The sequence below is a fragment of the Glandiceps talaboti genome, chromosome 11 (assembly GCF_964340395.1).
Source record: "Glandiceps talaboti chromosome 11, keGlaTala1.1, whole genome shotgun sequence".
In the NCBI taxonomy this organism is placed as follows: Eukaryota; Metazoa; Hemichordata; class Enteropneusta; family Spengelidae; genus Glandiceps; species Glandiceps talaboti.
This window is the reverse complement of record NC_135559.1, coordinates 22,038,996-22,054,850: the sequence shown is the minus strand read 5'-3', so window position 1 is coordinate 22,054,850 and position 15,855 is coordinate 22,038,996. Positions and strand designations below refer to the sequence as shown.

The 15,855-nt window shown below is 35.7% G+C and overlaps 1 protein-coding gene across 2 annotated transcripts in view; it reads right to left on the bottom strand.

Annotated features, from left to right (window-relative positions):
- The window catches only part of LOC144442855 (transcriptional coactivator YAP1-like), a 36,270-nt gene extending 20,850 nt beyond the window's left edge, over positions 1-15,420 (bottom strand). For both annotated transcript variants that reach the window (XM_078132247.1, XM_078132248.1), the window contains exons 1-3: positions 14,515-15,420; positions 3,672-3,946; positions 1,193-1,413 (exon numbers count right to left, since the gene is read on the bottom strand). In XM_078132247.1, coding sequence (XP_077988373.1) covers positions 1,193-1,413; positions 3,672-3,946; positions 14,515-14,969 — 951 coding nt within the window. In that variant the 5' untranslated portion in view covers positions 14,970-15,420. The remainder of the gene's footprint in view (positions 1-1,192; positions 1,414-3,671; positions 3,947-14,514) is intronic.
- Between the last annotated feature and the right edge of the window lie 435 nt (positions 15,421-15,855).

The window sequence follows — 15,855 nt, the reverse complement described above, 5'->3', positions numbered from 1 at the left end:
TTTGTAAGTATTTTCTCTTAATTAAGTTAAGAGCTTATAAACTCAGCTTGTGCCACTTTCAGACAAAAGAACATTAAACATTACATCAACTGACATCTTAAACATTACATCAACTGACATACTTATTTCATCAATGTCTATACACTACCTGTGTTTCCGCTGGCACTTGTAAATTTCGTAAATTACAATTTCTTGGGGGACGTTTACAATTGTTTTCAGTGAGTGAGTTGTAAAATTTAATATAGAATTACACATACACTAGGCAGTCATACAGCACCCTGGTACCTAAACATGCCTACGTAACTGCAAAGCATTTTTAGCTTACTTAAGCTTTAAAATTATTTCATGTTTCATACAAACATAGTCATGTCTATCAGTCCTTTGTTCTTCACAGCTTGTAAATACACAACAATTACTATGGTAACAACAATGTAAATACACAACAATCATTACTATGGTACATGTAATACCACACAACAGTTGCAAACATAGCAAGTATTACTATGGTAACAACTAACATTATTAAACATTCATAACTATGGTAAAACAAACAACAACAACAACAACAACAACAACAACAACAATAACAACAACAACAACAACACACACACACACGCACATACACAAGTCTACTAACAAATAGCAGCTACACACAGAGTTAATTTATCAAGTACAGACATCAAACCAATTAGGCATCAACTGGTACAAATAGAACTAAACCGGGCAGCACAGCGTTCATCAGAAGACTATATGTAACATATTCATTTACAATCAAAGTTGATCATTTTACAAGTTTAGGTTGTAGTTTTACGGGATAGATAGCAATACTTTTACTGCTGAAGATAGCATGGTTGTTATTGAGGAAAGTTTCATTTGATAGATAACAACACTTTTACTGCTGAACACAGCATGATTGTTATTGAGGAAAGTTTCAAAAGCTGAACAGAACTCTATCTTCAAACTCTTCAATCACAATCCTGCTGTGTTCAACAATAAAAGTGCTCTTATCTAGTGAGTAAAACAATAATCTGAACTCTCCAAATGTTGGGCATTGATCATTAAATGTATATGTTATGTACAGTCTTCTAGCAAGCACTCGCTGTTTTAGATGTAAAACAGCTGTTTGTGTATGTAGACAGTAAGGACAAGATAGTCATTGACCTTTGACCTCACAGTCTGTAGTCTCCCTCACCTGTTGCTGTATTTCAAGCTGCCTCCGTCTCAACTGTTCCCTTTCCAGCTGCAGTTTTTGGAGTCGTAATTTTTGCTGAAGCTGCTGTGGTGAGAGAGGTCCCTGTTGTTGTCCTTGTAATGCTTGTTGTTGTTGTTGTTGTTGTTGTTGTTGTTGTTGCTGTTGTGTCCTGTGAGGTGGAGGTGGTGGCAATGCAACATTTTGGCCTGTTGTTCTCATCGCTGCAAAATACAATTGGGTGATTTGGGTGTTTAGTGCCACTATCAGGATATCTCAAACCAAAGTAGCTGTCTGTGGCTATTGACACAGTTTGTAGCAGTTGGCCAGTAAATCACACCTATTTACTGTATGTATGTGTACTTGTTATTGGCCAGTAAATCACACCTATTTACTGTATGTATGTGTACTTGTTATTGGCCAGTGGATCACACCTATTTACTGTATGTATGTGTACTTGTTATTGGCCAGTAAATCACACCTATTTAGTGTATGTATGTGTACTTGTTATTGGCCAGTAAATCACACCTATTTACTGTATGTATGTGTACTTGTTATTGGCCAGTGGATCACACCTATTTAGTGTATGTATGTGTACTTGTTATTGGCCAGTGGATCACACCTATTTACTGTATGTATGTGTACTTGTTATTGGCCAGTGGATCACACCTATTTAGTGTATGTATGTGTACTTGTTATTGGCCAGTAAATCACACCTATTTACTGTAAGTATGTGTACTTGTCAATGGCCAGTGGGGCATCTCCATTTACTATGGACACTTTATGAGCTAAAATGCATATAATTTGCATATTGTCATGTGATTAAAATAGCTTTTGGTCCATACCAAAAATTGAAAATAGCAAACACTTCTGGTATTGACTACATGTTGTTGCTAGCACAACAGCATACTTTAGTTCCATGAGAATAACACAGGGTGTGTTTTACTTTGTAAAACTGCATATTTAGAATAAAGATGTCTTTACAGGTTTGATTAAAATTGATTGCCATAACACCTACTGATGGACCTTTAATACTAACTATTGGCCAGGTACACATTTTGTCAATAAATACTACTACCACATTTGTTTGTATATATATAATTGTGTGTGTACAATGTCATAATATTGAATGGCTTTGGTCGGCAGTGTTTTGGTTATATGTTGTTTAGTGATGTGTACACATTTCTCCCCCAGCAAATTATTAAGGATTGAGTATTTCAAGAGAAAGTGTTACCAGCTAGTCTTATTTCTATATTTCTATCACAAGTATTATTGTCCCTAGCACCATACCATATGATATATTTGATAACTGCCATTGTTGAATGCTTTAATTCTTATGTAAGACAAGAAATAGGATTTGTTGTTTAGATCCATGGCTTTATTATGACACAAAGGTTGTCAGGATGAGATGAGTGAGAGAGTGACTCACATACTGTATACTATCATTAGGCATGATACTACATTGTACATACATACAGACCAGATCAGAATATGATTATTTTATCACTACTTGAAGTTACTGCAATGAATCATTAAGAAATGGCAGTGTTTTTGCTAAGGTTTGGAACACCATAGTAAGGAGTATTTGTAATGAAAAGGATTGACTCTGAATTTAGGACAACCTGGAAAAATCAGTGTGAACAGTTTTCTTTAATCCAGGGTATGTGCACTTGTGACCGGTGTGAGAGGGGTGTTTAGGCCAAACAAGCCTAAAGTCATGAAAGTAAACACATACATATAAAGTCGACTCTGGTCCCACTTTATGCCTTCGGCTGTCATAAACATGGAAATAATTACACAGTTGAAATCCAAATTATGGTACGCACGTTTCACTATTAATTTGATACAAGAAGATAAAAAACATGTGATCACCAGTTGGAAGGACGATGTCTAAAATGCTATACAGTAAATGGTACTTCTAAACATAATCTTGAGTATACCATGATCTGGGTCTATTCATTATTGTCTCTGTTGTTCAGTCATTGTATCCTTTTAGTTAGTTATATGCCTGATTAAATTCAATATTCTAGCACGTAAAAATGTAGACAAAGCAGAAATGACAGAAAAAGATTTCCACTGTCTTTAGTCTGTGTGGGTCAGAGGGTACTTGGACTGAGGTCAACTTAGGTCAGACGACATAGTATCTATGTACATGTTGATCAGCTTTGGGCTTAGCTAGGACTAGAGTCGACTCAGACACTGTTAATTTTAACATAGAAATCAATCATAACTTATTCATAGGAAGTATATATAGTTTCTAAGTTCATTCTCACAAGTACATATTGTTTTATAATTTTGGTAAGTAACTTTATCAAAAGACTGTAAACATCAGGTAGATTTGACTTACCGCCCTTAACAAAAACACTGTATTTATTGTTTAAACTTAAGATGTCAGACGACAGGACAGATACAAAATGAGTCAAGAGGATGAAGAAGGGTGCTGAGAATTTGGTAGAGTTAGAGTAACTTCACTGTTTCTTACCAATTCTAGGGTCCAGCCAACTGGTTGATCTGTCTAAATGATTAATAAAGTACGTTTCACCTTCTGGTGTTGACGCTTGCTCCCAGCCTTGAGGCAATGTTCCAATATCTTGTCCTGATTGTTGCTGTACCTGTTGTTGTTGTTGCTGCTGTTGTTGATGTTGTTGCTGTTGTTGCTGCTGCTGTTGTTGTAATAACGCATGCTGAAGCTGTGCTATTTGTGTTGTAGTGTAATTCTTCCTGGGATCTGTCCATGTTGTGGTCTGGTCTATGTGACTACAGAACAGAATAGCAAACATTAGCAAAACAGAATAGCAAACATTAGCAGAATAGCACACATTAACAAAACAGAATGGCAAACATTAGCAATTGGTCTACATGTATGGGATTACAGAACAAAATAGCAAACATTAGCAATTGGTCTATGTGACCACAGTACAAAATAGCAAACATTAAAACAGAATAGAACACATACATGTATTACTTACCTGTAGCTACTGTCAATGACAAAGCAATTCAATAGTCAATCAAACACACAACTTATTCCTATTAAATAGAGTATTCTCCATTGCTCTGTTATGACACACATGACAAGTTTACGTATCATAGAATATTTTGTATACAGCCCTGATAGCTGTAACTAGGAGTGCCATTAATCATATTGCACTTATCAATCGTGTGCTAAATGTATTTACTGAAGCCTAACAATCATACTGTAACTATCAATAGATTACCAGTTGTTGACAAACAAGCTATGGGGTCTGTACACAATTCATGACTGTTGACAAACAAGCTATGGGGTCTGTACATGATTCATGACTGTTGACAAACAAGCTATGGGGTCTGTATACAATTCATGACTGTTGACAAACAAGCTATGGGGTCTGTACATGATTCATGACTGTTGACAAACAAGCTATGGGGTCTGTACACAATTCATGACTGTTGACAAACAAGCTATGGGGTCTGTACACAATTCATGACTGTTGACAAACAAGCTATGGGGTCTGTACATGATTCATGAATGTTTATACATCTAACTGATATGAAACCCAAAGCAATCACACATTACCAGTGAGAACAACAACAGAAATATCATATTAGTTACACTTCCTGGGACCAAAAATAAATCATAATGATCGACATTACTATCTATATCTATGTTGTTATATATACATTAAAGATGCACACACACACACACACACACACACACACACACACACACACACACACACACACACACACACACACATACATACACACATACACACACACATATACACAATCTATTTACATATATAAAACACATACATACTTCTATACAAATATACACAATATTGTAACTGATACTAGCTCTATGACAGCTGTGTGAAACTAAGTTGATGGCAAAACAAAGGAGGCCATCATAGTTGATTACATGGAATATTAGAAGTACCAGTATGATAAACAAATACCTGCAAATTGTACAAGACAAACATTCATGAAACACAGTGTGAAAATGATAAACTGAATAGCAACAAATTACAATGTAGTAATTTATATTCACCAATTAATATATCTATGACTATGCATAAGTGTTTAGTGTGTGTTTTATACACCCAGGGATGTAACTAAAAGTAGGTGGGTAATACCTACATGTAAGACTTGAAACCCATGAATCTCTGTAACAATGGATATACATGTATAATAGTTGAAATAAAGAATTTTTCAAAAGAAATTCCTGAAAAGTGTAGCCAGCAGACATTTAAGAGTAGCTGGCCAGATATCATCTCGGCTCTTATCTACATCCCTGACACATAAATTGTGTAAGTCACATATTCAGTATGTTACAACTGTTAAAATACTTATACATTTTCTATAACTTCATAATTATGCTGTATTACAGTTTCTATAAGTCTATACTGTATATATCCTATAACTTGTTACTTAGACTTAACTATATATCAACATATTCATATTGAATGGTACAACCACAGTATGTTGTTTTTAAACTACTGATGCAGAACACTGTAACATTTGGTAGTAGTAGTTCAATAAAGACTAACAGCATGGTATGTCCTACTGTTTCAGTCTACAATGACCTTCTATTCACATGACTGACATTTACTCCACATCTTTCAATTTGTCACAACTTGCATTTACATGTAATGAATAGGATCACAGGCTGGTTTCAATAGATACACCCCAGTCATTGATTGAAAGACAGGCTACCACAAATAAACTATTGAACACAAACACAAGAAATGAGTGAAGCACATCAATTGTCATTTATCACTCACTGTAAGAGAAAACTGTTTAGGTCCTATATCTACATGTATACATACAACGTACACCAACTAGGATAGTAAAACCATTTAGATCTTATTCCTATACAATGTATCTACATGTACACACACACACAGCAACTCTAACAAGAAAACTGTAGATTGTACATGTAAGTTACACCTATAAGGTGTATTGTACTGGTCTTTGAACACTTTTTTAAGTTTTGATGAAATCTTGACTATATAGTATATATGGGGTATTTTTTAAGCAGACATGTTGATGGTGACCCCATGTTCTACAATTATAGAATTACATTGGTTTCACTGTCCATATAGAGTTGATTGATTTGTTGAATATTATCTCATCAACTGTTGCTGGTAGTTCTACTTCTATACCTGTATTATTTAACTTATGTAAACTCCCCTTATTACCAATACTAGGCATAGCTCCATGTACATCAACACTAACATCTACTTGACTAATGACTTACCCAATATTAGGCATACATTTAGCTACATCAACACTGACATAAACTCCCCATACATATATACGTTCGTATGTATGTATGTATGTATGTATGTATGTATGTATGTATGTATGTATGTATGTATGTATGTATGTATGTATGTATGTATGTATGTATGTATGTATGTATGTATGTATGTATGTATGTCTTTCTCTCTCTCTCTCTCTCTAGCTATATATCTATTTGGCTATCTATCTATCTATTTATCAATCACATTATCTACCTATTAACTTATCTATTTACTTATAGACTGTTCAAACAAGATTATAGTCAGATTTGAATACAGATGTAAATTAGAATACAACAAGTCTTTGTGAGTGATAACAGATGACCCTGGAAAAAGGTCATGGCACAGTCTAGTAAATTAAATCTAGTGTCAATGATTGACCTCAACACTGTTTCAAGGACTTCGGGTAACTTTTGATCTGTAGACTGTAGCACTAAATTTCATATGTATCGGTGTTCACCATTTCAACTGACTAGGAAGAGACCAATTATACGTAAGCTCTTACAAAATGTTGATTATTGACAAGGATATATGTTCATGGACTCAGAACTTGGACTTTAACTTAGTATTAAATGAAAATTTCTATTCAATGAATACAAAAATAAAAAGATCTTGGAAAATAAATGTTAAATTTTCACTGATTAGCTTTACCAGGTGTACAGTAGAGTGGTGTCAGGTCTGTACCTATCAAACGTATAGGTTGTGGTGTCAGGTCTGTACCTATCAAACGTATAGGTTGTGGTGTCAGGTCTGTACCTATCAAACGTATAGGTTGTGGTGTCAGGTCTGTACCTATCAAATGTATAGGTTGTGGTGTCAGGTCTGTACCTATCAAACGTATAGGTTGTGGTGTCAGGTCTGTACATGTACCTATCAAACGTATAGGTTGTGGTGTCAGGTCTGTACCTATCAAATGTATAGGTTGTGGTGTCAGGTCTGTACCTATCAAACGTATAGGTTGTGGTGTCAGGTCTGTACCTATCAAATGTATAGGTTGTGGTGTCAGGTCTGTACCTATCAAACGTATAGGTTGTGGTGTCAGGTCTGTACCTATCAAACGTATAGGTTGTGGTGTCAGGTCTGTACCTATCAAACATATAGGTTGTGGTGTCAGGTCTGTACCTATCAAATGTATAGGTTGTGGTGTCAGGTCTGTACCTATCAAACGTATAGGTTGTGGTGTCAGGTCTGTACCTATCAAACGTATAGGTTGTGGTGTCAGGTCTGTACCTATCAAACGTACAGGTTGTGGTGTCAGGTCTGTACCTATCAAATGTATAGGTTGTGGTGTCAGGTCTGTACCTATCAAACGTATAGGTTGTGGTGTCAGGTCTGTACCTATCAAACGTATAGGTTGTGGTGTCAGGTCTGTACATGTACCTATCAAATGTATAGGTTGTGTCTGGCATATGAGTCTTATCCTATTACGACAGCCTGTTGTAATAAACACCGGCCAAATATGATGTATTTATTTTCAAATAGATTTCTCTTTACTCTGTGAGTAGGAATTCTTATACGAGGGCTAGACTGACTTGGCCAATCAGAGGCCTTGATTGTGGTTGGTTATATGGGCCATAACCAATTCATTCATATCTGTTTGAGCCACTCATTCGGTAGGGTTACATGTATGTGCCAAAAACTCAGGGGCTACGCCCCTAGTTTATTGCCACATAACCCTCCCGAACTCGTTGACTATCTATTACTTCAGTGTTGCAGCCAGCCTTTTGAAAGAGTGGGACATAGTGTCCTGAGACTTTCATTTTTGTGGGTCATTATCAATTTGTTGGGGACATAAAAAAAGTGCCAATGGCATTGTAGCACAAACTGTACAGCCTTTAAAAATATCTACCCATAACAGTATCCATGCTAGATATTTGCAGTTGCCTATCCAACCCTGTTGTTACATGTATCTATGCAATATACGCAATCATGTGGCTGTTGTTATAGGCGTGGTCATGTTGCTAAACATATTTGCATACAATTTTAGTGTGGGTCATCTATGACCTGTCACTTCCAAAATTGTGGGTCAGGTCCAAAAAATGTGTGTCAAATGACCCAAAAAACCCCTCTGGCTGCAACACTATACTTAGTCAGTTAGTTACTTAGATTACATAAAGGTGATTTTCACATTCAGAGCATAATAACAACCAATATTGAAAAGTCACATACAAGTACATATACGTTTATAACCTGTATTATATATATTTACCTTTACTTTCTAACTTTTATCTAATTTACATAACAATACATATTTACAATAATTATATTTCATATTAGATGTACATTTAGTAACATGACTATTTAGTTTATCAACACATGTAGTTGTACCATGTCATTGCTGTTGAATATAAAATACAAACTTTCTTCTCCACATATTATGGTAAGAGTTCCTTCTGTACCCCCTTAGTTTTAAAGTTTCACTACATTTTCCCATTTGCCATTGTTTTATTCAGAAAATACAGGGAATGTAACACAAGTAGCTAACTTTCAGTTTAGAGTGGTTAGTTTGGATGGTTAACAATAAATCTGTTGGCCACTTGACATTGTTAAGAGCAATGAGTGAGGGGTACAAAAAGGAACTCTTTCCCAAATAAAGAAACTTAAAACAGGTGATACAAATGTATGGTCAGGTCTGGTTAATGTACGTGCCAATAGATCTAGTACCAGTGCTTGTAATGTAATAGTATATAAACTACAAATAAACATAATTCTTGTATCAATTGTTGTGTACTAACTTTAACTTGTAGCTGTAATTACATATAATATATACATGTACATCATAGCTTATTTTAAACTCATGTGGATTAATATTCATGAGCATGTGTTTGATCACTGTCACATTAATTACATGTAGTACATTAAAACAACCAGACACATCTTATTTCTAATTCAATGTTTCTTTCCAGGATAGATAGCTAGGCTAATGAACACATAAATTTACATATCAAAACATGCTAATTTGCATAAAGAATAATCAGCATATATAGTAGTATGCAATGTCTTCAACACTGAAACATACTTTTAACATGAATGTACATATGGACACTGGGAACAGTCATTTCTCTTCATATGAAAGTATTACTATAACATTATCATTCAAAAGATTACTAAAATTAAAGGATGGTACAATACTTTTGAAGCACTGTAAAAAAGCTGCCAAGCATAGACTTTCTGAATGGAAGGGATATAAACACTGCTTATGAACAGTAGTCAACTAGACTAGTACTAGGGCTTTACCACAAAGTTGGCTTGTAACTATTGAAATGTTGACATTATATATCTACTGTACTGTTAGAAAGGCAAGGTGCACCTCAAAGGGTTATGTACACTTGGTGAGTGCATGTTACAATAAACACTAACAGTGGCAGTATCTTACAATAAGCAAGCAGTTTTCACTACTGTAATAAATTAACTGACGTGACCTCAAAGGTAATACAGCTAATATCAAATAGAGACTTCAATTTAAAGTGTATTAATATTGTATAGAAGTTTAGCAGTAAAGCTCAAGGCCAATACTATTGGCATCACAACACCTTAAAAATAATTAGTCAGTCAAAAACAGGGGGGGGGGGGGGGAGATAAGGGTGTGTATTTATGTAAGACATGCTTTCAATTTATAACTGCATTTGTAACAATCTAGATACCTTTGAAAATAGCAACTTAAGTTTCACAAATTTTAATTATTACTTATACTAATGTTATATACATGTAGGTTCTAAATTTTAGCAATATTACAATTATAATTTTAATGAATGTACTTGTGGCATTACATCAATGTATCACCAGTGAGATATTATTTTTACTGATCTTACCATTGAGCTATTTTCTTTCCTTGTTTTGTTTCAGTCAGATTCAAGCAAGAATTATTGGGTTAGTATACATGTATTGTCATACATGTAAGAAAGAGACAAATTCTAGATCTAACAAGGCCAACATAGTCTAACTCATAACTCTGACACTGACAGTAAGGAAATCACTTATTTTCATGCAACCCACACATACCAGAAAGCACTCAAGTAATGTTACACATGTATGGGTGTGGAAATGAACTGGCAATACTAGTGATGGCTGTCATTTCTAATAGTTATCTCCAAGTTCCATTTTGACCTTTGACCTCAGAGTCACAGTGAAGACTATACTTTACTCTTTACAGTAACTAGTACATTATGATTGACTCCAGATTTAATCATAAAATACAACAAGAATACAATTTGGAATGGATCTACTCTGGTATTGGTATGATTGTAGTTTGGAATACAAGTGAAGTACAGGAAATACTAAATCCTGTAATAATGCTATATCTTGACTTGTTACTTCCTTTTTCATTTCCTATGACCTACATTGAATGATTGTAATCTTTAATATTACTGTTATATAGTTATTCCACATCTCCATAGGTTTCAACTTTCATATCAGTCACTTCACTACAGTTAGGGGCTGTGTCATTTTAAATCTGACACACAAGAAACCCTCTTCCCCCTCAAATTGAAATGTCTTAATGGGAAAATGAATGACCTGTCCTACATTTATGTTTATATTATATACCATATGACATCGATAAACACAACAAACTCTAATTGCAATTCAAATTGAAAAACATTTTACTGTCTCTGCTTAACATAGTTTCAACTGGAAATTGTATTTACCAGTTCTCATACTTTTTAGCCTTCAAGTTGTTTCTGTCGAGTGGTTTTTATTCGCACATTTCTGTAATTTATACACGCTGATTTTGACTGTCGCAACAGTGATGAACACACTGGTGCTAACCACAGCTTTCACAGGCATGTTTCAACTACCACGTGAAAACATCTACAAATCTGTTTGGAATTACTAAACTATTGCTGAATAATTATTCTTTCAGGCGATCGAACTTTTGATTTTCACGTTAATAGAAGGATTGAATCAATGATCAACTTGTTGCTCGTGCCGAAATAAATGTTCTCAACACCACGCTATCTACAACAATTTAGTCCAAGTTTAGAGGTCACGTCAAACACGTGACATCTCATCGCGCATCGGTAATTTCTGGATTTAAATTCATATTTATTTAGTTATACCCCAACATTTAACTTTAATACTAAGAATTAAAAATCCTTATTGCGATTTTGACGCAAGCAAAACGAAATGAACTCTTACCCCTCTTACCCCCCCCCCCCCCCCCCAACGAAGGAATTACGTTTGTCGTGCGTCAGTTTTAAAATGACACGGCCCCTTAGTGGGCTTCAAAATAATGACTACAAGTAAGGACATGAACTTTTGGTATCCTACTCCTATTGTTGTACATGTATCACTTGATCACAAAAAATCTCCACACTGAGACAGAAAAAAATAATAGTGTGTGTGTGATAACCTGGCCTAAGAAAACAGGTTAGGCAGGTCGGGATTTGATTTTCTGTTATTTCATTTTACCTTTTTTATTTTTGACAAATACTGCTTTAACCCAAAAACCAAATGAAATGTTGGTAAGAATACCCCTTCTGTGATAGTTTCATGAAATTTGGAAAGACACTGCTGGGGAAAGAAAACAGACATACAAATATGTATATGAAGGTGAAGAAGACAAAGAATTGGTCAACCACCATCAACTGTTTCTTTTATAAATGTTTAAAGAATTGTTTAGGGTCGGCGGCTTAAACTAGATCGGGTTATCCGAAACACAATTTCGTTGTAATTTTGCTGACCCAACAAGTATGAACCATGATGTATTTGTCATCTTTCATCAAGTTTTCAATTTATTCTATCAATTCCTATTTGTCTACTATACACCATCAATACTAGATTATACCAAACTGTACTTATAACTTTCGGTAATAAATATTTTATTCATTCACATTTATACAATGTGTGTGTATAATGTATATGTTGTGTGTGTGTGTGTGTGTGTGTGTGTGTGTGTGTTATTGTTGTTGTTGTTGTTGTTGTTGTTTACAAGTCATTGCCCAAAACTACATGAGCACTGTGGTTAGTCATACAAACCAAGCATCCAATTTGAGTACAGGTATGAAATGGCCAACACATGTATATAGTATGAATGTAGGCCTAGTTTATGTCATATGATGACAAATCAAATGGTTTTCTACTTTTCTTACCAAGTCACACAATCACAAAATGTGTTTGTATTATTAATGTAATTCAGAGGGGGTGGGTGATTGCGGGTGGGTGATGGGGGGTGTGTGATAGGGGGTGTGTGATAGGGTGTGTGATGGGGTGGGTGATAGGGTGTGTGTGACCCGTGTTCAAAACATTTCATGTATAATCCAAAAACAAACCTATTATTAAGGATTCCCATAATCTTCTGGTCTGAGTCTGATGGTGTGAAGGTATTTCTAAAACATGATGACATTTCCCATGTTATCGGCCCCATGATTATGGAATTTTCAGATGAACAGTTGACCTAGTCTTAGGGATTTGTTTGTGAAAAAATAACCCATTTGTGCAGCACATGGCTGTATACTCTTCAATGGGAGTACCCCTTTCCTCTCTTCTGATATCGATATATTTACAACAATGTGCTTATTCATAAGAGTTTACACACACAAACACAAACAAACACACAAACATATGGAGAGACAGAGAACTGAGCCGAGAATCCAGATGAATGGCAATTTTGTATTTTGATAGGGAAAAAAGAATTAAAAACTGCCATTCACATGGATTCCAAGCTAGAGAGAACTGGGATTGACCAGTTTTTCTATCAAAGGGGTCACTGAATTTTCCAAAGTGGAAACATATGAATATAAATTTTGAAACATTACAGGTGTTGGGTCTTAATTAATGTAGATTGCTTGTGTTCAGTTCCATTACAAATTCTTACACTAACACAATAATTAATATTGTAATGTGATTCCAGACAGAAAGTTTTAACTTTGGTATCTGTTTGTCTACAAGAATACAATTTGGTGTCAGTAGTAGTTCCCTTCTATCCCATTCAACTCTAAAAGCTGATATTGTCTTATCACCATTTAACAGCTGAATACAATATACAGGTTGATAAATATGACCTGACCCCCTACTAACACTACTTTAATCTAGAGGCCAAGGTTAATGTATTACCCCACAGGCTGTCAAAACTTTCTGAACATTATAACTACACACTAAGGTCAAACAGTTATACACAATGATCTGATGTGTATGTTTGGATAACCAAATGGGCATTGGCTAAAACCTATATGACTAAAAATAATGTATTCTGAGCTGGTTATCGACATAAATGGCCTTACTTCAGACAGAGTGTAACACGATACTACTTTCTACGTCATGTCTTTTTAAGACACTGAGGAGAAACATAACACTTGGAAAAGTTTGTATATGGCCTCCACAGTTGAATCTACTCTTTCAACTTTAGGGGTCTTTAAATAGATTGATGTAGTTCTATACAGCAGTTAGAATTAATCGAATGGAGTCCTAAGCACACGAATATTGTTACGTTGGAAGTATCAAATGACAATTAACACAAGTGTAAAATACAGCGTAATAAATTGTGCCATACAAACTCGTCATGTAGTGTCATAATGAATCAACTATGGCCCCCGATCTGGGGAATACGTGTGTATATCAAAAAGCAGACTAGTGGCTGACTTACAAAGTTCGACACTACAACAAATTCACACTTTGGCAGTTCTCATCGTTGAGAAACGATTGTTCAGTGAAAACAACACATTATCCGCCATACAAATCGTACAGTTAGATCACAATCGTTTCAATTGGTTCTAACTTTCTTCACGCTATTTCTAAGTGGAGCGTAACAACCTAAATCTAAGACGCCATTTTGTTCCCATATTAAAGTACGAACTAGCACTGTGTACAGTCAGGACACTGTGAGTGTTGTTTTTATGTGATCCGAGCTAAACATAGTAATGTGTGTTTGTTATACGGGTGGATTTCCGACATTTCATCTTCAATCCCCGTGTTCATCAATATCACACATCCTGAACAATACTCTCCATTTCAGAAAACTTGAGAAAGTGTAATTATTTTACAACTGAAAGCATGACAGTGTGTAGTATGGGAACGCAGAAAAGTAGCGACACCATACAATATACTTACTTTAGGAAGTACCGCTGACCTGACGGCGTTCTTGCTTCTTCCCATCCTGGTGGAAATGGCAGATCGTCAATAGAGACATCATAACTACTATGCTGTCGTGCATGTGAACTTACAGTTTGTTGAGAAGCAGCAGCGTGCATTTGTTGTAAACTTGCTGGACTAGAGTGGGCCCTTGGATGTAAGGGGAGACCCAGACTCTGGGTAGCAAACGGCCCACCTGCATTATTTGAGTCCGCACTCGATTCCCTGGAGTGACTGGCTGACGGTGGTTTCATTGGTTTGTCTGGTTCTTTAAAGAAAGACGGCGGTAATTTTCTCAACCTTAACGGAACTTGAGTAGATGGTGGTGGAATAGTGTCTTTGGTTGGATTCATAACTGCTCGAAAAAGTTCTTCTAAGTCTGTATCGGAATCTCCCCGAACGTGAACGACCTGGTGTCCATTATTTGGATCCATGGCGAGTACCCACTTGATCAACCCCACGGAAATAAAGTTTTAAAAAATACACCTACCAACCCGTTGTCGATAAACTGAAATACACAAGAATCAACTTTCCACAGAAAATAACGTCGCGTTGCTGGTTACGTGTACCATTCGCGATTTCCTGTTTAAAGATAAAGTTCACTATAAACACGATGGCTGAATATACAGTACACACATCGAGATTATGAAAATGACTCCAGTCAAAACGTAACCACCAATTACCGACAGTTGATTTGTCGATGACTACGCAGCCCTGAAAATAGTACCTGTGACTATTTATTCGGTCGTAATATCCCGTTCAAAATAAATACTTCTTGACCTTAGTTATGCTTAACTATGGATTTCACACTTTCCAAACAAACGGAAACGATAAAACGAAAGTTATATACTTGGTTTTGCGGAGTAATATTGTCAATAGGGTTCACCTCTAGTTTTCCCAGGGATTGTTATCGACGTTGGGGGCCCTGTGAACAACGTCACTTTGGATTACAAGGGTGTGACAGTTACTATAGAAACAGTCATGTTTCTATCCAATCACAAAGTACATTGGTGATTACATTACCGGCGGCACCCTTTATGTTGGCAGTAGTGTGTGCGATCAGTACAGCTATTGTGGTTTCATGTCTCCCGAATTGTATCGTTATGCTATTTAGTTGAAGTCAATACGTGAATAATGTCAAAGTTTTGAATCAAGTAAAGTCGAAGTAGCTTTTCACTGTAAAAATTTACAACTTTATGAAACACTGCGACAAACACGACGGCGAACGTGGCAGAGGAGAATTTGAAACTGTATGATGAGTACAATACCATTTATGGTTCTTTGGAAAGGTTAATAATAGTCGATAGTTTTCTAGAGTTT